General features: G+C 41.7%; 1 protein-coding gene across 1 annotated transcript in view; it reads right to left on the bottom strand.

Annotated features, from left to right (window-relative positions):
• Positions 1–23,596, bottom strand: part of PPP4R4 (protein phosphatase 4 regulatory subunit 4) — a 2,733,238-nt gene that overhangs the window by 1,523,034 nt on the left and 1,186,608 nt on the right. Inside the window, exon 9 of the mRNA XM_044073596.1 lies at positions 6,419–6,541. Coding sequence (XP_043929531.1) covers positions 6,419–6,541 — 123 coding nt within the window. The remainder of the gene's footprint in view (positions 1–6,418; positions 6,542–23,596) is intronic.

Raw genomic sequence — 23,596 nt, 5'->3', positions numbered from 1 at the left:
TGAGTGTCTGCTCCTACAGTCCTCGATCGCCACCGAGGATGTCAGAGTGATCGGAGCTGAAGACACTGGAGCAGGCGTCGGCTCCGAGGGTTCCACAATCAACAAGTCCGACTCCTCCGGCTCCGAAGGACCAGTATGGCTCGGAGGAGGAACAGTTTTAGCTGGTGTAAGAGTCTTCGGCTCCAAAGTCATTTGGGTGGAGCCGATAAAATTTTTGCAAAGGCCAGTGCCTGTAACACCTTCTGTATCACACGATCCACATCCAGATCAGAAAGGCTAATACAGGACCAAGATGAACAGGCCAAAGGTGGTACCGATTGTAATAACGGACTCTTAGGAATTTCGGATACCGGTTCCAAGACTGGGGACCGGCTCTGAAAAGAAAAGACTGTCAGTTCCAAAGTCTGTGGAGCCGAAGTCGAAGCTTTCTTTGACTTTTTTGTCTCAGAAGTCTAGAAGACTTTGAGGACTTGCTGGATCCATCTTGTTACTCAAAGCTTCTTGGAAGGAGGGTTTCAACAAACCTCTGTCTATTAATTTCCTTTTTCTTTCCTGTAGGACTCTGGAGGAGAAGGAATGGCATATGGAACAGCTATCCTGTAAATGCAGGGCTTCTAGACAGTACACACAATTGACATGGCTGTCAGTTACAGACATCTTTTGGCAACATTTAGGGCACTTTTTATAGCCTGACTTGGGATGCTTATCTTGGGCAGCCATTATCATATCAGACAGAAAATTACTGTCAACTACAAAAAAAATCTTTAAAAGTAATTATCAAACAAAAGCCCTTTAGAAATTCAGGCTAAGTCACACACACACAGATTAATAATAATCTAAATATTAAAGTGACAGAAAAAGAAGTCTGTCTAAAGCACACAATATTAAAGATAAGCAGACTATACAATGAAAAAAGGGACAGCTGCCATAAAAACACACTAAGCATTATCTAAGTGTTTAAATATACTCTAAACAATAATTATATCGAACAGAAAATTACTGTCCACTGCAAAAATCCTTAACAGCAATTATCAAACCAAAGCCCTTTAGAAATTTAAGGCTAATTCACAACAAATAACTATCTAGATATTAAATTGACTATACAGTTATCTAACTAATTTGTATAAGTTGTGACAAAAGGTGACTGACTAAAAACACTCTAGTAATCAGAAAATCTTTAAACGAGGCCAACTAGAAATTTAAAGCACACTAAGGGAAGGGAATACAATATAGGTAAACACACCAATAAGCTAAAAGAGCTTTATAAAACTATCTAAAACTACCTAAAACTATCTAAATATCAATATAAGCAAGGAATATATGAAAAAAAAGTTTTACTGGCCCGAGCTAATGCAGAACCTCCAATCTGTTGCAGCGGCAAACTAGATCTGAGGTAACTCTAGGTGCATCATGGGATAGGGACTTAGCCTCGAGCTATTTGAAGACCTCGAGCTTTGCAATTGGCCGACTCGGAGCCGAGGGATCGGCTCCGAACCCATCAGTAAAGAATGAACGGAGAGATAGAACAACTTCACATCACATGTTTAAGTTCCCATAAGGAGCATCCATCAACTTAGCTTTAACATCATCAGGTAGAGGTTGAAGTTAAGCCAAGAATACCGCCTCATAACTGAGCCAAACACAGCTGTCCTAGAACAAGCATTTGTCACATCATAGCTAAATTTAACAGAATGATGAACAACTTGAGAGGAAGTCCCTAGCAAGGAAAGAACAGAAGTTTTACCCTCAGAGTCTGGAAAATCAGAAATAACTTGACAGGCCTGAGAAAGAAGAGCCAACACATACCTGGACATATGGGTCTGATAATTAATAGCCTTAAAAGCTAGGGTAGCAGAAGTGTAAATCTTTCTGACCAGCCTGTCCATAGTTCTGCTGTCCTTATCAGAAAGCAATAACTTGGGCGAAGGAAGCAATTGCGATGACTTATCAGAGGCTACATGCACTACCAAGGGGTCAGCAGAATGACATTTATATAGAAAAGAACAATCCTCAGCAGCCCTATAAAACTTGCTTCTTGGGAGCAGGGAAGAGAATGAGGCACCTGAGTGGCACTGGAGAAAGCATCCAGTAAAGCAGCCAAGAGAAGAGGAACAGCCGTAGGTTTAGGAGATTCCATCTGCAGTAACTCATAGTACCTCTTATAGCTATCAGAGACCTGAGTACAATAATTAAAAAAATCCATCATCCAAGTGAATGTGCCCCCAAAGGAAATTTCCTCCAAAGGAATATCAGAACTAATAGATTCCTCCTCTTCTTACCACAGTACTGAGGAGAAGAAATTTTAGTAGAATAAGTTAGGGATTCGTCAGCAGAATCTGACTCATCCTCAGAAAAATCCTGGTCTCTAGACCTTTTAAGAGGAGTAGAGGACCAAGAAGGAGCAGGAAATGAAACCCCATGAGGAGGCTTTAAGGACATTAAGGCAGAAAATAGCCCCTGAGTAAAAGCCTGCCACTCACTTTGTGGATCACTAGAAACAGGAGTAACATGTTTAATTTTTTGTTTCTTTTTTAAGGGAACATCCTGAGAAGGCTCAGATCCAAGACGACAGTCAAGAACTGTAGCAGGAACTTCTTCCCAAACTAAAAACTGAGGAATTCCCCTAGGCCCCCCCCAGAAAAAAATCAACTGTGGTCCCCTCTGAATGTCCGAGACGGATGCTTGCAAAACCTCTTCAGACATGCTGCCAGCCAAATTCTCACCAGCCTCCAAAATGGTTGTGGCACAGAAATCCAACAACATAGCCAGGTGAGCCTCCGGGTTCATAACAACCTCCAGAGAAACACCTGGCAGAGGCTGTACACAGTGGAAGGTTTCGGTCATACCTTTTTCAACTTCTTCTTCCATAGCAGCTGATCCTCAGGGCTAGAGATTCTTTCCATAGTATCCTTAGCGAGTAGCTTAAGACGCTGAATATCACGATACAAGGAAAGGGAAGAAAGTCTACTGCAAAGGGTTTTTGGAACAAACAACTGGCAAAATATTTATTTAGTTATTATTTATTTATTTAACATTTGTTTACCGGGAAAGTCCGACTTGGAACGGGCCAGTTTTCAGTGGAGGCCTGGGGAGAAACGCTCCAGATGCATCTCTGGCAAACAGAACAAGATGTATGGTCATGAGAAGCACCTAAACAAAAAAGATATTTATCATGGCGGTCTCTATGGGAATCTGTCTCCCACAGTGGCATTTACTCTTCGTGGATGACGTTAACCCCAAGGAACACAAAAAACAAGAAAAAACAAGATCCCCAATGGGGCACTTAACTTGCACAACAACAAACAGGTGTAGGAAGTCACTGGAGAGCATAAATGCATTCAAATGGCACAAAATGGATGCAGGAAACAGAACAACTGTGCAAAAGATACGTTCAGATGGGGGGAGGGGCAAAGAAGTTCTGGTTTTGGTAGGCCTGAATGTCACCTTCATGCCCTATGTTATGCAGGGAGCGTATGTTGACATTTGGCATACCTTTTAAATTCAGAAGTCTTTGGAAGACTGGCCGGACGTCGGGGTTCCCCAGCAGGGAATCCCATATAGTTAAGAATACTGCAGCAGTGACTGTAAGGACATCTTAAGGTCACCTGGAACCCTTTAGAATCTCTCTGGCCTTTTGGGAGCTGGGGGTAGACAGTCAGGAACAGTGAACATGAATGTGAAGGTGTCCAAAAAGGCCTTCAGGACTGAGGTGGGGGTGGGGGTGGGGGCAGGGGAAGGTGCTGAAGTGCCCACTTCCAAAAGGCTGTAGTATCTCTTTTTGGATGTCAGGGATTTGCTTAGTCTCCCACTAAAAATGTTTAATCATATTTAAAATGGTCTCTCTAAAGGATATATCTTTCACAGGGAATCAGGAGAGAGAGAGAATCCTCATGATCAGAAGGTGACTGGTTAGGAGAGTCAGTCTGACAGAAGCAGGCTAAGGAATCATCATCAGAATCTGAGGCCTTTTTCTCCTCCTCCTCAGAAGATTCCACCGTAATTTTCTGTACAGTGGGTGGAGGAGCTGAAAATGAAGGCAGTTTAATGGCCATAATGACATTGAACAGGCCTTGAGAAAAGTCCATCCACTCCTTCTCCCTAGAAAGGGGGAGGAGAAGAAACACATTTGGCCTTCTGTCACTTTTTCTTTGGGGTGATGTCTGCCTGAATCAAGAGTGGAGGCTATAACCCCTGGCGTACTTAAGTAAGTTTTCCAGGAATCTTTTCCTGTACTAAAATTTGGCAAGATGCCTTCTGGTCCTTCTGAGATAATGATCAGTGGCTCCCCCTTCTCAGTTGCAGAAGCAGTATCTTCAGACATGCGGTCCTCTAACACCATACTGGCACCCAGTAGGGTCAAGATGGAGGGTGTCTGAGGTACAGTCAGATGTACCACAGGTTCTGTAACCTCTGCAGGTATGTTTCAATCAGACTGGGAAGACTGAGTCTCAGGCCTAGGCCTAGGCCTAAGTGCAGAAGTAAGTCAGAAATGGAGGGATCCGCCATCTTAAACTGGGGCAAATGCTACAATTGTTGGGTCTATAAGAATGCGCTCAAAAAGACAAACAGGAGGGCAGTGTCTTTGGAACAAAGGACTGCCAAATGGAACAAGATATTTAGCCATGTTCTGCTTCTAAGCAGAAATGACGATGGGTATGGAGGTCTTTGTATGGTATTTGCCTACAGCATTCACACTTACCCAACCTAGCTGACATCTAACAAATCACAGCAAAACAGTTTAAACAAGAAGGAAGGTTCTCCAATGGAGAAGTTATCCAAATCCGAGAAAGCTTACAGTACAAACGGCCATGAGAAGATCAGACAGATAGGTGCAAGACCTGCATGTGGGCTGGTAGCAAGATAGTCTGAGGATTTCTGCTCCTACATCCATTTATAAACTTCTACACTTGTGAGCTGAGGTGATGTATCAGATGTATGCTGCTGGGAAGATTTAGGCTTTGGTACTCTTGCCAGGCATCAGCGGTGAAACCTTCACCATCTGCTTGGAATACTGCAACAGTAATTTCCTTTTTTGATGGCTTGTCCTGATCCGGCTCAGCTTGTTTGTCACAATGTTTTGCTCTAACAGAATGTAAGATGCCTACAGAGTGAGATTGCTCTGAATTGCTAAATCCCAGGCTACCATGGCTAATCTGCAGAGGGGGTATGATCCGCAGCAACCTTGTTTGAGTACCATATCACTGTGATGTTGACTGTAATTACTTGTACTAGTGTTGGAGACCACAGATGACTTGAAAGAGTTTAGTCCGCTTAACAGCTACCAATATCTCTTTTATGTTTACATGTTTTGGCCTGTTTTTTTTTTTTTTTTTTTTTTTTATTTCAAAGACCCTCTGCACTTACCCCCACATACACAGGCCCTCAAGTAAAGTCTGACATATCTGTTGTTACAGGCTGTGCTAGAGATGGAAGGTAGAATACGAGACCTGGAGTCATATAAAACTGGTCTTTCCACCAAAGCAGCTCCCTTTTTACAAATCCCAAAACTGAAATCCAGCTATATATCTACATCTAGTATAAATACACATGCATACACACAGAGACACACACACACACACACACACACACACACACACACACACACACACACACACACACACACACACACACACACAAAATGCTTGAAACCACGAAAAGAAAACTAGACACCTTTAAAATAAAATGACAAGGTAAAGACAGCACTTTTCATAGACAAGTAAACTGAAACACTCAGGAAAGAGAACTTACATCAGCTCTTTTGGCTTACAAGGATAAAGCCTTGAGTATGATCCAGAGAACTGTGTTACCTGCTGGAGCTAATTTGGGGGAGAATAGTAATGAAGAGACTCAACCTGCTTTCTTCTCTTCAGTGGAGGGGAAAGAAGTATTTCCTCAGGGCACACTGTCTGCAGCAGAAGGCCAATGTAGACTGCATATATCATGGTTGTGCTTGTTTACAAGGAGGAAGCAGAGCTACATCTGGAACTGTGGAAGTCCATCACAAGAGCTGACTGCAATCCAACTCTATAGATACCAAATGGCATCTGCAGTGAGACTGCAGGACCTAAGCAAAAAACTGTATCCCCCAGCAAGGATGACCGTACCACTCTTGGTTCATCCAATCCCTGACCCCATGACCTGGAGGGATGGAGCACTGGGGCAGCTGGGGGAAAACAGCTGATGGTTAGAGCAGGAACGAAACAGAACAAAAAAAGGGGGGTACCTGAGAAATTAAGTTTGATATGCTGCCTTCAGTGAAATATTTAGAGCCATTTAACCTTTATTTTACTCCAGATTCAGCTTAATGTCCCAGTCTAAGCAGTTAGGAACAAATACCAACAAAATATCTTACTGCTGTGGATAACACTAAGGCATTAGGACTAGAATATGATGTTTGTTATGTGACTATGAATCTTACCTGAAAGCCCATGGCAGACTTTGCCTAGGTGCAGTGATAACGATATAAGAACAGATTCATCTGTCTTGAATGATTTTTCACAGAATGATTTCACCAAAGGAAGAACTATTTGACGTTTGTCATCTATTATAGGAGTGAAAACATGTTACATGAAAACTGCCAGAAGAAGAAAAATGTATTAACTTCATTCAAGCAAAACTAAAACAGAAAAAAAATCAATGAAAACACAACAAATAAAACAGTAATATAAAAGAAAGTTATGTACTTACCATAATGCTAGATTACTGTTGTCTTTCTCCATTTGGCTCAATGTACGTGTTATCTGACCTCAGCATCATTCTTCCAAGCTCTTGGATCTAGAGCTCAGGGTCCTCCCCTAGACATGCTTCCCTCTTATCCTCTGCAATACCTCAGATTGAGTTTATCCATTTGTATCAAATATTCATGTTAACAGAATCAAAGGAACAAATTTTATATCATACCAATAGTGACAAAGGAGAGAAGTCAGCTCAGAGGCTGAAAATATGACAAGTGTCTGGACAAGTCAAATCATTCAATCGAGAGCCATTAGTGACAATTTTGGCAAGGGAGATGGAGAGCGGGAGGTTGAGCCAGAAGAAGAAAGACAACACGGACTAAGCATTATGGTAGGTACATAAATATTGTATCCAATGTTGCTTTTTCCATCCAACTCATCCAACTCAAGGTATGGGACAGATTCCCCAGCTACCAGAACTCTGAGGTAGTTTCATGGAAGGATATTGCAAAGAATGGTGGAGCCAACAGATGCACGGGACCTAGACTGTATATGTTCAGCTTACAGTAAGATATGAAAGTATGAATGGTAGACCAAATAGTTGCAGCACATATGTGATCTATGAGAACTCTAGTAAAAAAGGCAATGGAGGTTGTGACTGTTCTGGTTGAGCCTTGGGTCTGTGTAGAAGGGCTAATCCTTTCTCTTTACAGACAAAAGTAATGCAATTAGAGAGCAAACTGGAAAGTGTGACTTTAGAGACACTTTGTGACAAGTTAGCCTTTGAGAAGGAAATAAAAAGTTGATCTTTTTCCTGAATCGTTTGGTACAATTTAGATACACCTTGTCACAAGTTAGCATTTGAGAAGGAAATAAAAAGTTGATCTGTTTTCCCGAACTCACTGATAACGATTTAGATAAAATCTTAATTGATGGTGTATGTCCATCAAATGTAAGATATATTCACCTTTGGTAGAAAAAAATTGGAAATGTTAATTGAGATTAAGACAAATTTCAAAGACCACTTTGGGAAGAAAATTGGGGTTAGTCCAAAGGGATACACTATCCTTGCGAAAGATTAATTAGGGAGGTCTATAAGATAAGGCGTGAATTTCTAAAATTCTCCTGGCAGAAGTGAGAGCCACTAGAAAGACAGTTTTTCCAAGACAAAAACTTCAAATCTGCTGATGCTGCTGGTTTGAAGGGTGGTCTGGTTAGAGCTTGAAGCATCAAGATAATATCTCAATGAGGGATTAAATCTTTTTTAGGGGGTCTAATAAGAAAAGTTCCCTTTAAGAAAGCCTTAGACTGTTTTAAAGGTGCAAAAGGAACTGGCACCTTCCTGGAATAAACCCACAAAAAATCTAAAAATAGAAGGAAGAGATAATGAATAAAGGTCTAAGCCCCTAAGAGAGGCCCAAACAAAAAATCTTGTTCACTTACTTTTGTAAACATTTCTAGTGTTGTTCCTGAGAATTTTCGGAATCAGAATGGGAACTAGCCAGGCAAGGACCCCCAAGACTAACTTAACTTAGCTAACAGATAGATGTTTGGTTGAAACTGCATAATCCAGAGGGAGTTGATGTGAGGAACCTCCTCTTTAGACCTGGAGAGCGGCCTTTCAAAAGCATGAATGCTGAAGTCTAGAGCAGTACTAAAGACAGTCTTCCAGGACCTGAATATCCTAAGAAAGGGACATTCCCAACTCCAATCTGACTCAGTCAACATCACAGCTGAGCTATTCAAGTCTGAAAGACAAAGAGGAAGAGATGGCTCAGAAAACCTCATACCCTGGCTCCCGTGCCTTGGCTCCAAGACAATTCTCAATTTGACCCTGCTGGAGTTGAAAGGGTAAGAGAAGCTGCTGGAGTCAAACTAGAAGTCACTCTCAGCTCTAACAAGATTCTCTCATGGGTACTACTTGGAATTGTAGAACCTGGGTCTGAAGGTCAGGCCATGGAAGGAGTAACCAAAAGAGGAACTGATTGAGCCAAACCCAATGACCCCACAGGAGGGGATGCCAGGAGGATCCTTGTCTAAATCTGAGTCCAAAGAAATTTCCTCAACATCCTATCAACATCGGCTAAATAAAGGCTTCTCAATTACTGAAAGGGCCTGTCTGAAGATGCCACCAACGGTGGCCTGGAAGGCCAATATCTATCTTGGAACTTGACGTAGCATGCCGGAGAAGATTTTTGGATCCAACCCTTCTAACCTGGTGTCAGATCCAACAGTTTTGGTTTCTTTGGGGATGACCCTAACTGGAAAGTCAGATCCACAGATCTCTTTTTCAGTTAATCTTCTTTTCCTCTTTTCCTTTTCTTTTTCCTTACTCTTGTTTCTCTCTGTCTTTTTCTTTGGTAGACTTAAACTTGTCTACTTTCTTTGAGGAAGGAAAGGTTGAAGAAGAAGCAAGAGGAGTCAATTCTCTTACTTGGGCAGGGAGAAGACCCTTTGAAACAAGTTTGTTTCTTTGATCCACCAGAACCCTGGCCCTAAAGGAAGCACCGTGCTTGCATTTAATATTTTAAATGGTCTGCTCCCAAGCAGTAAACACACAGATCATATCAGTCTCATGGAGGAATCCTGTGCCCACAGGCACTATATTTATTTTAAAACCAGAGGCCTTGTTAGACCTCCTCGAAAGGAACAAAAGACAATCAACACACAAAAAAGACAAGGTCTAGTACATTATCTTAACCGAAAACTAGAAAAGTCCAAATGCTCAACTTCTAGAATACAATTATAAAGACTTTTTTTTCCTTAACAGGATAGAGGATAATGGCAGGAACTAAGAGCTTGGAAGAAATGGCCAAGGTTGGATGCAGTTAGATCAAATAACCCATATATTGAATCAGATAGAAAATACATCAGATCTGCAAGACTTGAAATTAAGCTTTGGATGTGAGAGGTCCGATTCTTCTCCTATCCACAATTCCCTCTCCTGCTTGAATAACCTCAGATGGGTTTGCTGACTGACCATAAAAAGTCATCATGCGAAAATATGAAAAAAATATATATCCATTTACCTAATAAGACAATGAGAAAAAGAGCAAATACTAAAAAGTGTAAGAGGTATAAAGGATGACACAGGGTCCAGAGGAGATCTCGCTATTTCCCTAAAAGCAGAATGACAATTTGGTAGGGGGAAGGCAGAAGGGGAGTTGAACCAGATGAAAAAAAGACAACTCAGATCTATCGTTATGGTGAGTACATAACTTTTATATCTGATGTTGCCTTTTTTCATCTGATTCAACGTGTGGGACAGATTCCCAAGCTACCCAATGGGTACCTGGGTGGTCTCAAGGAAGGATATTCCTGAGAATGGCAAAGCCAAAAGATGTGTGCATTCTGGACAGCATATCAACTTACAAAGAGATAAAAAGGTATGCGCTAATGACCAATTTGCTGCTGCACAAATGTTATTTATAGGAACTTGTTTAGCAAAGGGTGTAGAGGTCGCCATAGCTCTTGCAGAATGTGTTTTAGGCTTTGATTGTAGAGGCATACCTATTTAATTACAGACAAAAGGAATACAATTAGCTAACCATTTCAAAAGTGTAACTTTGGAAATGCCTGATCCAACTTTTTGTTGGAGAACGATATGAACAGTTCATCAGACTTTCTGAAAGTCTTGGTACGATGTAGGTAAAATCTGAGTTGACTGTGCACATCTAATGTATGTAATACATGTTCCCCTTTATTTGAGAAACTGGCGTGGAAAACTGGTAAATCAAATTTTTATTTACATTTGATTTGGAAGCCATTTTTGAAAGAAAGGAAGGGTTTGTTCACAATGACACATTGACTTTATGAAAGACCAAGAAGGAAGCCTTGAAGGAAAACACCTGAAGTTCTGACACTTGTTTGGCAGAGGTGATGGCAACCAAAAAATATAGATTCCAGAACAGAAACTTCATATCTATGGATGCTACAGGTTCAAAGGGCTTTTGAGCTAAGGACTGTAACACAATGGTGATGCCCAGGGAGGGATTGGATCATGAAAAGGAGGTCACAGTAAAAGAGTACCTTTTAAAAAGGGTTTAGAGATTTTGAAAGAAGCAATGGAGATGTTGTTGAATCCTATGTGAAAGTTTGAGATGGCTGCCAGTTGTACTTTAACTGTCAAATAACTAGACCGAGACATGAAAAGTTCTGAAAGAAGTTCAAGGATCTTTGGAGGGGGGTGCTGAACAAGGGTCTAGACCATTGTCGAACGCCCAGATGGAAAAGCATTTCCATTTACTCCTGTAAGTCTATTTTGGAGAATTCCTTTGAGAGGACAAAATGATTCATGCTACAGGGGAAAGCCTGGCATCTCTGGCGATTGTTAGAACTGCAGTTAGTTTTAGGCTCTGTGGGTCTGTAGGTCCAGTAGAGGCATCCCTGAGGAGTGTGTGAGGAGATCCAGGAAGTGATCCAGCACCCATGATGGGTGACTAACTCCTGCATTTGTTGTTTATGTGAGATGCAAAGAGGTCACAGCAAAGTTGGCCCTAGTGGCTGAGGATTTCTGTTGCCACTGATACACTGAGAGACCACTCAGGAAACAGTATTATCGTTCTGCTCAGCTTGTCCACTAGGATGCTAGAAGTCACACATATATGTATTGCTATTATAAAGCAGTTCAAAGACATCGCCCATTGCTGACTCTCATAGTTTCTCAGCAAAGAGGGTAAGATCTGGTTCCACCTTGTTTGTTGATGTAATAAACTACAGACACAGTATGTTCTTCATCAGATCATCGGTCTGTCTCATTTGAAGCTTCTACCCCCCCCCCCCCAGCCATAACCAGACTAAAAAATCTCTCAAAAGCTGACTACAACCTCCTAAGGAGGGTAACAGTAGCTTCACACCACTGCCCCCCTCAGAGGATACAGACAATTATGCTGAACAGTACACCAATGCAGTATACAAGCACCTGTACAACTGCATGGACTCAGCCATACCCAAAATAACTAAAATCTGCTCCTCAAGAAAACACAAACCTGTTTTTTGGAAATCCTCTATCAACAGGCTTTACAACAAAAGGAAGAAACTGTTGTCCAAGGGTAAAAAAGGAAGGAACAATTTCCAAATTGGAAAACTCCCTCCTCAACCTCTACAAGCAAATTAGATCACTAGTGAAAACCTCCAAAGCCAATTATGAATTGAAACTAGCCTCCGAAACAAAAGGAAACCACAAAGCCTTCTTCAGTTACATCAGGAACCTCCATGGCAAAACCCAGGTTTGTTCTGAAATAGTACTTAACGGTACCACTTACACTGATCCTGTTGACTTGGCCAACCTGCTAGAGATAAGTTCAGTGCAAAATTCACCCCCTATCCCCCCAAAGGGCCATTCGTCATCCCCGATACTTATCCTGTATCTCATATCGCCATAGATCAAATGTTAAAGGCCCTATCCAAGGCAAAGAACACAGTTTCCATGGACCTGATAGTATCCCAGGCTGTATTCTGCACCATCTTCAGCAAGAACTAGCTTCGCCATTGAGCACCCTATTCAACTACAGCCTAAGTACAGGCTTCATTCCAGCAGAGTGGAGAACTGCCATTATCATCCCTTTGCACACAGGTGGTGCCGCTACTGACCCTGGAAATTATCGCCCCATTACCTTGACAAGTCTGATCTGTAAAGCCATAGAGCATATTATTATGGATCTCATAAACAAGGACATAGGCAATCTCCAAGCACTTGACCCCACCCAGTTTGGATTTGTCCAAGGACAGATCTTGCCTGTTGAACTTGGTTGACTTCTTTGAGACTGGCACCAAGGCCCATGATGAGGGAAAGTCAGTACATACAGCTTACCTTGACTTGAACAAGACCTTTGACACAATCTCCCCACTTGGGCATCATTGAAAAGCTAACACAACTTGGCATAAATCCCTATCTCATCAGGTGGGTGGGCAACTGGCTCACCGACAGGACCCACAAGGTCAAAACAGGTGCCTCCACCTCCGACAGCAGGCCTGTCACTAGTGGTATTCCCCAGGGATCTGTCCTGGGACCCCTACTGTTTGGCAGCTACTCTCAGAGGTCCAGACAAAGACAAAAGGCCTGTGGCTGACCAAGTTTGCGGATGACTGTAAGTTGGGTGCTGTCACTGACTCCCCGAATGATGTTAACATAATTCAGGAGGGTCTCACAGCAACAAATGACTGGTGCAAAAGTCATGGCCTTAAGTTAAATGCAAAAAAATGTATTATACCATTTGACAAAAACATGATCCCTACTGATTACCACATAAACGGCAACCCCCTAAGCATACAACCTGTGGTGAGAGACCTGCGTACTCAGATTGACAACAATCTCACATTCGACCATCATGTAGCGGCAGTGGTCAGAAAAGCCTTTTAATTGGTTCATCTCATAAAGGGATTGCATCCAGAAAAAAAGGAGGTTATTACCTCTCTGTACTCCTTCCTTATTAGGCCAAGAATTGAGTATAACGCCCCGTTTGGTATGTATCTCTCCAAACACCTGCACCAACTGGAAAGGCCACAGAAATATCTCACAAAGAGAATCCATGGCCTCCAACACCTGTCCTATGCGGACGGGCTCAAATCACTATCACTTTACTCAGTATCGTACAAACTGCTCAGAGGTGATCTGTGTCTCTCCTACAAGGCAATATTGGACTCTGCCCTACTAGAAATGCTCCACATCTGTAAGTCTAACTCCTTGCACACTACTCACTCAAAAGGCCTAAATGTAATATGTGACATCAACAAAACCTGCTGGAGAGACAGGTTTGTCTCCCAGAGGCTGCCCCATCTCTGGAATAGACTTCCCATACATGTCAAACAGAGTACCTCACTGACCCTCTTCAAGCGGAACCTTGATGAGTGGCTGGGAAACCTCAAATATGTCCCAGGGGTTCCACCTGTGTCCCTTCATGACAGTGGTGTCAAGTGCTGTCTGAGGTTTCTTTTTTAGGGATAAACTCTGGGCTAGGCTTGTAAAGGCCCCAAGGCCATTAGCCTAGTAACCTCCTATGATCCTATAACATGTCTGAATATATGGCAATCACATCCTTGGGAAGATGGTCTTGAAGTACCTGTAATGTAAGGAGGACCACTCTTAACTCCAAGATGTTGATGTGAAAGTTGGCATCTAACAGGGACCACATTCCTTGGACTGTTCTCCCTTCAAAATGCCCCTCCCCATCCCAGAAGGGAGGCATCCATGGTCACTGTGGCTTTAGATACCATAGAAGAGAAATGTCTGCCCTGAGTGACTAAGTCACAGGAGCTCCACCACTGGTTATGGTTCTTACAGACCTGCATGGGTCGAAGTTTGTGGTGAAGGGGATTAATTCATTGGGACCACAGTACAGCTAATGTCTATTGTAGAACTCTCATGTGGTATATGGCTAATGGAACCTTCTGTAGAGCAACATATCTGATTGATTTGATCCCTGTTGAGGATAGCTTTCCTATTTAAAGTACAGTGTCTATTTGGAAGCCTGTGAATTTTATGGACTGAGTAAGCTGCAATTTCTTCTTTGTGTTGATGGAAATACCCTGGGTGAATGATAGTTCTAGCTAGAATGACTGTTGTGTTACAAGTACATCCCTGAAGGTAGCAGTTAAAAGCCAATCATCCCCATAAGAGGTTACTAGGCTCAGGAGGCTTAGTGGTTAACTGCTGTGACTATAGTGTACAGGGTCCTGGGTTCAAGACCTGCAATGGGGTGTTTATTTAGACTCTGGAATAAATTGCCCATACATGTCAAGCAGAGTGCCTCTTTGGCCCTCTTCAAAAGGAACCTTGACGACTGGATGAGAAAAAGGAAATTCACCCTGGGGATCACGTCAGTCGCCCTGCTAGACAGGGGTCCAGGGAAGTAAATAGTGTGGGAAGAAATAGCCAGGGAATTGTTATGGCTAGGCTTGTATAGGCCCTAGGGCTGATAGCCTAGTACCAACCTATGAACCTATGAATCCAGATACAGGAATACCTGAATCTTTTGAAGCAAGAGAAATGCTATCATCACTGACATTATCTTGGTGAACACCCAGGGGGCTATGGGGAGATCAAAAGGCATCGCTCTGAATTGGAAGTGACTGGTTCCCAGTCAGAAACTGAGAAATCTCCTGAATTGCCTCTGGATCTTTATATGATAGTATGCATCCTGGAGATCTATACAGCACATCAAATTGCCCTTTCTGTGTGTGGGAAAATGGACTATATCATGACCATATGGAATTTTGCCTTTTAAAAATTGATTTAATTCGCTGAGATCCAAAACTGGTATTAAATCCCCCGTCTTTCTTGGAACTAAAAAGGACCTTGAGTAGACTTCAGATTCTAACTAGTTTTGGGGGACTGGCTGGATGACTCCTTTGACCAGCAATTTCTGAAGCTCTGTTGCTGCCAATGCCATCTGATTGGGTGGAATGATAACAGTCTTTCATTTTTCATTTTATTCTTGGGGGTCTCTAAAAAAGGTATTGTCTAACCTTTGGAAATGATCCTCAGCACCTACAAATCTTGAGTTATGTTCTGCCAGGTTATAGGGTGTAAGGAGAAGCATCTCACAACTGCCTCCAGGCTGTGGCAGCTGGACAAGTGTTCAGGGATGTCTGTGAATGGACCATGGAAACCTTGATTCTGCAGACAGCCTCTGCCCCTGAGGCGATGTCCCATGGAATTGCCTCCACTTCTGCCTCTGGGAGGCCAATCCCCATAAATGTCCTGGTAAAAGCCTTAAGATTTTTTTGAACCACATTTTCCTTCCCCTTTTGATTCCTGAAGAAGGCTCTCTGAGGGGTTGAAAAACAGATTCCAATGGCAGACAAGGTCTCACCATCCTGTTCACTTCTGGCAATTGTGTCCTTGACCTTCAGTGCTAACAAAATGGAACTGTCATGTGGGGCATTGATGAAAGATGTTCTGAAGCTTTCTGCAAAATCAGAAAGCTGCATCCAGGCATGACAACGCATTGTAATGCCAGTACCAGCTGCATGGGCTCCACCATCTGCTGCAAAGCAGTCTAATGGATACATTTGTAGTGGACTGCAGGATAGATACTGGGACTACAAACTTTTTTCGACATCCACTGGTGAGTTGCTAGCCACATAATTTTAAAGTTCTTTAATCAAATCTCTCTGGAAGTGTATCAAATGAGCCATTTAATTCAGTGCCCAGGTAGAGAAAGTGGCTGAAGCATATGTCCATTTCCCCAATCTGTCCAAAGCCCTAGATTCCCTGTTAGGGGAATGAACGGTGGAACTTTCCTCGGATAGCTCTATTTTGTAGCTGTTGCTATAACCATGGCATCTACAGGGGGCCCTTAGCCCAGGACTTCCTCTCTTTGTGGGCAGCTAAAATTCTATCTGTCTTTTTAGGAATGGGCTCTGCCATATCAAGCTCCTTCCAAGGTTTTTGAGTAATGAGGTTGAATAAAGGGTTGGGAAGAGAGACCAAACACGACGTTGAAGGGCTGAACCCAAAGGCTTTCAAGAAACACCCACGTATAGGAAGAAGGGGCTTTGGGGTTGTGTACACGTTTATGGTTGTTGACCTAGCTAAAGAATGCCTTGTGACTGTCCTTAGGCTAGGAGACTATTTTAACTTCATTACATTTTGCCATAATGTCACTTAATTGTAGGTCATTAGCCTTGGAATAATTCCTAGAAGTTCCAGATCTGGCAAGTGTCTCAGGTTTTATTTCAAAGACGACAGCTTTTTGGTCTGACCTGATCTGTGAGGATGTTACACTGTGTGTGTGGGTGTGTGTGTGTGTGTGTGTGTGTGTGTGTGTGTGTGTGTGTGTGTGTGTGTGTGTGTGTGTGTTGGGGGAGTTGCAACCTTCACACATGTTCATAAGGGCTAGGTCGAGTATCTTTGCATCCCTAGGGGGCACATGGACTAGCTGGAATATTTGGGCCTGTGAGTTTGGGGTTGTGCAGGATTCTCAGTTTATAGTGGTGCAGTTGAAGTTTCCCATGAATATGACATTGGGTTGACTGAACAGTTACTCTAGTACACTTAATTACCTCACTGCTTACACACATACCACTCACTATGCTGGGTAGAGGGAGGCAACATGGCTCACTGCTTTGGCTGCTTGTTTGTGAGGTTGCGTATACAAATACATTTATTGGCAACCTTACTACAGAAACCATTACCACAGCTGCAGAAATGGAAAAGTCCCTTAGAACCAAGGTCTACTGCACCCTCCCCCAGCAAAAGGTGTAGGTCCAGAGCAATGAATTGCACAGTTATAGCCATACTGCACTCTGTATAGAACATGACTGACACTGCAATATATATCTCTTTTGCTCTATCACACTGCTTGCTTTTTGCTTACAGTACAAGGGCAGAATAGCTGTTAGACTTCACTTACAAGGCAGTCTGTGACAACCCTCAATGTTATATTATGGCAGCCAGTCTTACAAATGTCTATTCCCATAGGTGCTGACGTTCAGCATAAAGCACCCATACCACATAACAGCAGGAAGATCACTATCCTACTGGGACTAACCTAGGCAACAAAAACTAAATAAATATTATAACACATTATCCCTCTGTCCATTCCACCTCTCTGCTGCTCTCAAAGAACTACTGGAGGTTTGCGCAGTTTACAAACTAATGTAAATATTGTACCATTACATTCTGTTTACTAGAATGTACGTATACAGTTTAATCTAAACTACTTGTGTTATTGCTTTCATATCTGTCTTTTTTGTTTATGAAATGTTTTGAATTTCATTTAGGCTCATCATGAACCTGGTAAGTGTTTATCAGTGCACTACCCAGTAAAAAAGAAGTTATGTACTCACAATAACATTCCATTTTTGTTGTCCATTTGCATTTATCCTTGATATGTGGGTTTGGTTCCGACCCTCTGTACTGACTCGGCTGTTACTGCAGTTCGCGCTGACCAAAAACTCGAGTTTCACCTCTACCCATAATGCCCATCTCCCAATTACCTCAGATTTGAGTCTGCAGATTATATATCTATCTATATATATATATATATATATATATATATATATATCTATATATATATATATATATATCTATATATATATATATATATATATATATATATATATATATATATATATATATATATATATATATATATATATATATATATATATATATATATATATATATATATCTACATATATCTATATACACACACACACACACACACATATATATATATATATATATATATATATATATATATAAAGAAACCTTAATGAAGCCATATTTGCAATATCTTAAAGATTACCATAAGACGTGAAGATTACCATAAGAAATAAGTGCATTATCCATTCCACCAAAGAGACTTCAAAGCTTCAAAGGCTGGCGGATGGAGGGAGGGGAGTCAAGGATAAATGAAAATGGACAACACAGATAGAAAGTTATGATGAGTACTGTTAGAAAAATATGTATTAGTAATTTGCATGCTTAGTGCATTCGAGGTTTGAAAGGGTTAATACACTTATTCTGTTCACACTGCATGAATCTGCACAGCTATTAGAAACTTAACAGGGAGCATTTGATTTCTGCTAAGGTCATGAAAATAATAATAAGTGTTTCATTTCTACTAGTGTCATGAGACTTAACAAAGAGTTATTGATTTTCTGCTTATGCCATGAGAAAGTACACAGCTGCTAGAAGCTTTGATAAAGAACACAATGGATGCTTGAAAGTATAAACCGTAGTCAGCATTGCTTGTACCTAAGCTAGAAATGTACCTTGAATCTAGGCAAAATGTAACACATATATTAGAACTGCACAATTGAAGAATTGAAAGTTTGTGATGGGCTAAAATAAGCCCCAAGGCCAGGTTGTTTTTCTCAAATGGTTTGTAAATCAGCAGTTATTCTCAACTAGTCAGCAATTAGTCTAGTAACATTTTCTGTAGAACAATATAGAAAGCTGTGTCTAACTACGTCAGCAATAGAAGTAACATTTCTGTGTGACATGGAAAGAACTGTATAAAAATGCCATACTAATTATTAATGTTCAGACAAACCATTCTGCCAGCATGCTTTGTCTCCTTGTTGCAAGTTAATAAAGGGTGCCTTGCTTGAACCTTACGTGAACTGGTCTTTGAAGTTTTTCCCTTTGACAGATTGATCCTTCGGACCGGAACCCTCTCTTCACCTCGGATCAGACGGGCCAGATGGTTGAAACCATACGGGGAAGAAACCAAATCGGTTCTTCTTATTTGAAAAGCCTTCCGACTGAATTGTCTTTCAAAAGAGGCCAGCCACTTTCTGATCTGCGACTGAAGGACGGGTCTCCGCAAATCAGGTGATCAATCACGTAGGCTCAGGTAAGGTGAATCTACTTTTTCCTGTTTTCTGTTTTAGATCAGGGACTAGATTTGTATTGCTTTTGTCAGGACTGTATTTTTCTTACAAGTCAGGGACAGAAAAGATTACTGTCTTGTCATAGATCAGGAGAAACAGAATAAGTAGGCAGTCATTCTGAACAAACTATAACAAAATCCGTAGTACCACGTTAAAAATAAGAGAAGTTACGTAACGATCAAAAGGGTAGAACAAAATGGGTAATAATTGCACAAAAAGACCCCAAAATCTGCCGTTAACAGAAGACGTAAAATGACTATATGGTAGTCAGGAATCACTAGAAGGGGTTAGCGAAGAAAGGACAAATGAGAATGTGCTAGAGGGAGTGCAGGAAGTCAGTGACAATGAAGAAAATGAAATATTAGACCTAGCTTTATTGAGCTTGGAGCTCTATTTAGCAGACACGAAACCAGAAGTTACACTCTTGGTAGAAGGGAGGGAAGTCAAATTCTTGTGTGACTCAGTGGCATCATGAACCCTGATACATCCCTCCAAACTGCCAGAAAACACTGAGTCACCTGATTACATACTGGTAAAAGCAGCTAATGGACAGCTGTATCGGGAGCCCCTCTCCCGTAATATTGCAATAACCGATCCAGTTTCAGGATTGACTCAGAAAAGCAAAATTGTTGTTTCTGCAAAATGCCCAGTAAACCTCTTGGGCAGAGACCTCATGCAACTATTTGGTATAGCAGTAGTCCCAACCATGCAGGGTATGGAAGCACAGCAACAAACTGATACCTTTGCAGTGCAATTGGAGGGTAAAATGTTTTATTGGTACAGCCAGGACTTGGTTACGACTGGTCCAGGGACTGTGACCGAAGAATTAATGAATGTAGCCATCAGCAAGTTCCCCTCCCTTGACATTGATAAGCAACACCTGTTGCACTGTACCCTGTATTATTGTAACACACCAGGACCTGATAAGGAATATGAGCAAGAATTGTTTAAAAATCATGCAAACCGATTGATATTGCGTAACATGTACTGGGATACAGAAGGGAACAGTGTAGCGAGCTGTTTATTGCCCCAGGAGTTCTTTACACTTTATAAATCTAATTGATTACCACATGTTAGCTTAACCAAGAATAAAAATATAGAATGGGCAGACCTAGGAGAAAAAGTCACGAGATGGGAGAAACAGGCAGAATTAGAACTGTCAGAACAGGGAATACAAATACAGAAGTTGAATTGGATAACTCAGACCCACCCAGCCGTGCACTTGCAGTCTAGCAAGGACAGCTGATTAGCACTCCTATTAAAGGAGGAAGAGAATGCCTTACAAAATATACCAGAGACTCTCTGGTCAACAGGAAAATCAGATGTAGGACTTATTCGTACAGCAGGACCAGTAACTATCACGCCAAAGTCAGCATTTAGACCACAGAAAAGACAGTATCCCTTAAGAAAAGCTGCAGAGGCAGGAATAAAGCCTATTATAGCAGCCTTACTTAAAGGAGGGATACTAGTAGAATCTCCCGATTCACCATGTAACACACCCCTATTTCCAGTTAAAAAAGCAAATGGAGAATGACGTATGGTCCAAGATTTACAAGCTGTAAATGATACAGTAATACCAAGGGCACCTATGGTGCCAGACCCACACACCCTGTTGAATGATTTAAAACCTCAACAGAAGTATTTTTCTGTGGTAGACATCAGCAATGCGTTCTTTTCGATACCGATACACCCAGTATTGGTTTGCATTCACATTTCAGGAGAAAAGGTATACATACACGTGACTACCACTGGGGTATTGTGAAAGTCCAACGATATTCTCACAAGAAATGGCAAGCAACTTGGCGGGATTCACCCCACCAAGAGGCAGTCAGATTTTACTTTATATTGATGACATCTTGCTGGCAGCCCTCACCCAGCAGGATTGTAGAGAAGACACCATAGCACTTCTACAATTCTTAGCCGCTAAAGGACATAAGGTAAATAAAAGTAAACTGCAGCTTTGGAAAAAACAAGTTAAATACCTGGGATATGTAATATCCAAGGAAGGCAGAGAATTAGATGAGGACAGAAAAGTAGCAATTTTGCAAGCACCAAAACCCACTGTCAAGAAGGAAATTATGTCCTTCCTGGGTACAACTAATTTTTGCCGGAGCTGAATTCCAAACTATGCTTTGGAATCTGCACCACTAACTGACCTTATATATAAGAAGCCTATGGCAGCACAGGATTTGTTACAATGGACACCAGAGGCAGAATCTGCTTTCTGCAAACTGAAACAGTTAATAGCATCCTCATTAGTTCTAGGATTACCAAACTACCATAAACGTTTTTTCCAAACTGTAGATTGTAAGCAAGGTTATATGACATCAGTGTTAACACAACAGCATGGGGATAAGCAACGCCCCATTGTTTGCTATTCATCACAACTAGACCCAGTGGCACGGTCCTTACCCCACTGTGTACAAGCAGTAGTTGCATCTGCAATGGCAGTACAGGCTTCGGCCTCAGTAGTCTTATTCCACCCTCTCACTTTGAGAGTGCCTCATGCAGTCGCAATTATTTGACTACAAGAAAAGGTGGCATATCTTTCCCCTGCTAGGCATCTTTCCTGTATGACTATATTGTTGAGCCAACCTCACATGACAATTGAGCGATGCATGACTTTGAACCCTTCTACTCTGCTCCCGACCCCTGCAGACGGCACACCGCACCGCTGCCTGCAGGTAATTGAGCAAAAGACACTACCTAGAAAAGATCTCACGGATGTCCCCTTGGATGATGCTGAGGTGACATACTACGTGGATGGTTCGTGCAAAAGGGGTCCTGCAGGACAGAACCTAGAAGGATATGCAGTAGTTTCTGACACTGAGATTATAGAAGCAAAACCTTTACCACACAACTTATCTGCACAGGCAGCAGAATTGATTGCCTTGCCACGGGCATGTATCTTAGCAAAGGGTAAATGTGTAAACATTTTTACTGACAGCCAGTACGCTTTTTCTACTGTACATGTTTTTGCGCAACAGTGGAAAAACCGGGGAATGATAACATCTACTGGCAAACCTATAAATCATGCACAGTTTATTTTAGATCTTTTAGAATCTATTCAGTTACCTCAGAAAGTAGCCATTTGTAAATGCACAGCTCACACCAAGCAACAAAATAGGATTTCAAAAGGTAATGCGAGAGCTGATACAGCTGCAAAACAAGCAGTTACAGAAGTATTTCTTTTAAATGAGGAACTACAACCCTCTGAGATTTTAGACTTAGAAATGTTAAAAACAATGCAGACACTCACTACGCAAGCTGAAAAACAAAGATGGGTAAAACGAGGAGCAATTCTCGAAAAGGGGCTGTACATCTCTAAAGAAGGGAAACCAATACTACTATCTAATTTGTTTAGATATGCAGCTTTGTTGAGCCATGGGCAGTGCCATGTCTCAACAGGGGGGATGGTACAGCTGGTGAACCAGGTGTTCACAACGTACGGATTTACAAAGTACTCTAAAAAAATTTTGTTTGACGTGTCAGATTTGCAACAAACATCATGCACAAGGGGCGTTAAAGCCCAAGCAAGGGAGTTTCCCTACACCACCATATCCATTTCACACTATCTGTATGGATTTCATAGAATTGAACAAATGTGAACATAAGAAGTATTGTCTTCTCATTGTAGATATGTTTTCCAGATGGGTGGAAGCCTTTCCAACCAAAAATCCAGATGCAGCCACGGTGGCAAAAGTACTTGTCAAAGAAATCATCCCTAGATTCGGCATTCCGGAAAGTACCTACAGTGACAATGGTACACACTTTGTAAACCAAACCATACAGCAGTTAAGTAAGCATTTTAGTATTTCTTTAAAAAATCATTGTGCATACCATCCGCAATCTGCAGGGCTAGTTGAAAGGCATAATGGTATATTAAAAAACAAATTGAGAAAGTTAATAGCTGAGACAGGTAAGAATTGGTTGTATTGTTTGCCCCTGGCGCTGTTGAGCATGAGAACTGTTCCGACTGCAAAAGGATTGACTCCTTTTGAAAAACTATTTGGAAGGGCTTATTATACACCCCAGTGGAAACTTCTCATGTCCTCAGACCAGGAAGCTGATTTTATACTAGCTGAATATATGAGGAAGTTAATGAATTCTAAACATCTGTTGCAGTCAAATTCTGTTTCAGATAGAAAACAAACCGAGACATCAAGAAGTGGCAGTGACACCCAGAGACTGGGTGTGGATAAAAGTTATAAAGAAGAAGAATTGGTCATCACCAAGGTGGGAAGGTCCATACCAGGTGCTTCTTTCAACACCCACTGCAGTCAAAATAGCAGAGCGAGCTTTGTGGATCCATCTGACGCACTGCAAACTAGTTAAGAACTTTGAACTGGACAAAAATCTTACCTTTCCATCGGGGCCCTCAGCACAAAGTCTGGCTACAAAGGGGGGGGTCAGATCAATAGGACTGATCCGTCTCAACCCCAGTGAAGAAACCATTGGTGCTGAAGGTCCTATTAGGGCAGGGAGTAAGATCACATGTCAAAAGCAAAAATGATGGAATCCAGAAAAATCCAAATACACCTACTCGGAAGAGTCGGAGAAAACAGGAATGCAGAAAGTAC

The sequence above is a fragment of the Protopterus annectens genome, chromosome 6.part0, assembly GCF_019279795.1.
Source record: "Protopterus annectens isolate FY-2018-M chromosome 6.part0, PAN1.0, whole genome shotgun sequence".
NCBI classification, from domain to species: domain Eukaryota; kingdom Metazoa; phylum Chordata; order Ceratodontiformes; family Protopteridae; genus Protopterus; species Protopterus annectens.
This window is presented reverse-complemented; position numbering and strand designations above follow the sequence as displayed.